The sequence below is a fragment of the Bison bison genome, unplaced genomic scaffold, assembly GCF_000754665.1.
Source record: "Bison bison bison isolate TAMUID 2011002044 unplaced genomic scaffold, Bison_UMD1.0 scf7180017864280, whole genome shotgun sequence".
Classification (NCBI taxonomy): domain Eukaryota; kingdom Metazoa; phylum Chordata; class Mammalia; order Artiodactyla; family Bovidae; genus Bison; species Bison bison.
Genome location: NW_011494852.1, coordinates 1,855,084 through 1,856,210, shown reverse-complemented (window position 1 = coordinate 1,856,210; position 1,127 = coordinate 1,855,084). Strand labels below are relative to the sequence as shown.

General features: G+C 55.5%; 1 protein-coding gene across 1 annotated transcript in view; it reads left to right on the top strand.

Annotated features, from left to right (window-relative positions):
• Positions 1 to 1,101, top strand: part of PEPD (peptidase D) — a 119,790-nt gene extending 118,689 nt beyond the window's left edge. Inside the window, exons 15-16 of the mRNA XM_010849282.1 lie at positions 1 to 138; positions 575 to 1,101. Coding sequence (XP_010847584.1) covers positions 1 to 138; positions 575 to 712 — 276 coding nt within the window. The 3' untranslated portion in view covers positions 713 to 1,101. The remainder of the gene's footprint in view (positions 139 to 574) is intronic.
• The last annotated feature ends 26 nt before the right edge of the window (positions 1,102 to 1,127 follow it).

Genomic DNA, 1,127 nt, shown 5'->3' with positions numbered 1-1,127 from the left:
CTGGAGCCGCGCATGGTGCTCACCGTGGAGCCGGGCATCTACTTCATCGACCACCTCCTGGACGAGGCCCTGGCCGACCCGACCCGCTCCTGCTTCTTTAACCGCGAGGTCCTGCAGCGCTTCCGTGGTTTTGGTGGGGTGAGTGCTGATTGCTCCCAGAACGCCCCCTTCCCTTCCCCCGACACCTGTCACCTCTTTGTCCTCCAGGACAGGAGGCACAATCTTGACTCTCCTCACTTGAGAGACACCTGGCCCACCCTTTCTCATGGTCTGTCACCGGCCCTCAACACAAGTGACACAGATTCCTACAAAACCCCTGCCCGCTCCAGGGACTGCCACCCATCTAGCAGGGGGCAAGCCAGGGTAGGCGGGTGGAGGAGCATATGTCCTGTGGGAGGCTCCTTCTGCCCAGCAGCTGCCCACAGAGGCCTTGAGGCCAGCGCCCCATCCTGGGCCATGCTGCCCACTCCACAGAAAGGGCTCTTCCCACTCAGCCTGGAGCTGTCAGGCCTGATGCTCAAACCAGGCGCGCCAGAGCAGCTCAGAGATAACGAGTGTCCATCCTTCTGACCAGGTCCGGATTGAGGAGGACGTTGTGGTGACTGACACTGGCATGGAGCTGCTGACCTGCGTGCCCCGCACGGTGGAAGAGGTAGAAGCGTGCATGGCGGGCCAGGACAAGGCCTTTGCTCCCTTCTCTGGCCCCAAGTAGAGCCACGGGTGTGCCCCGGGGTAGGGGGCTGGGCCCCAGCCTCGCAAGTTGCCTCGTGAAGGGAGGCCTGCTGATCAGCCCCAGTGGTGCTCAGAAATCACATGTGACATCATCAACCTTTGATCATACCCAATATGCTGTTTCCCTGGAGAAACTTTCTTACTACTCTTCTGTGGGATCACACCCTTCATCTAAATGTCCTTACTTTGCTTGAATATCAGTGGCTTTTTGAATGCTAATTTTTAATTATCGCATTATTTTCAATAATCCCGTTCTCTTTACTAGCAACTAAATGTGTATTTTGCTGTCATTTGTATTCTGCTCAGGATGTTTTCTCTCAAAATCAATACACAGAATGGAATTTGCAATAAAAGATTTCCTAAAATGGACCTTTGTGCCCATACCCGCCCCCCCC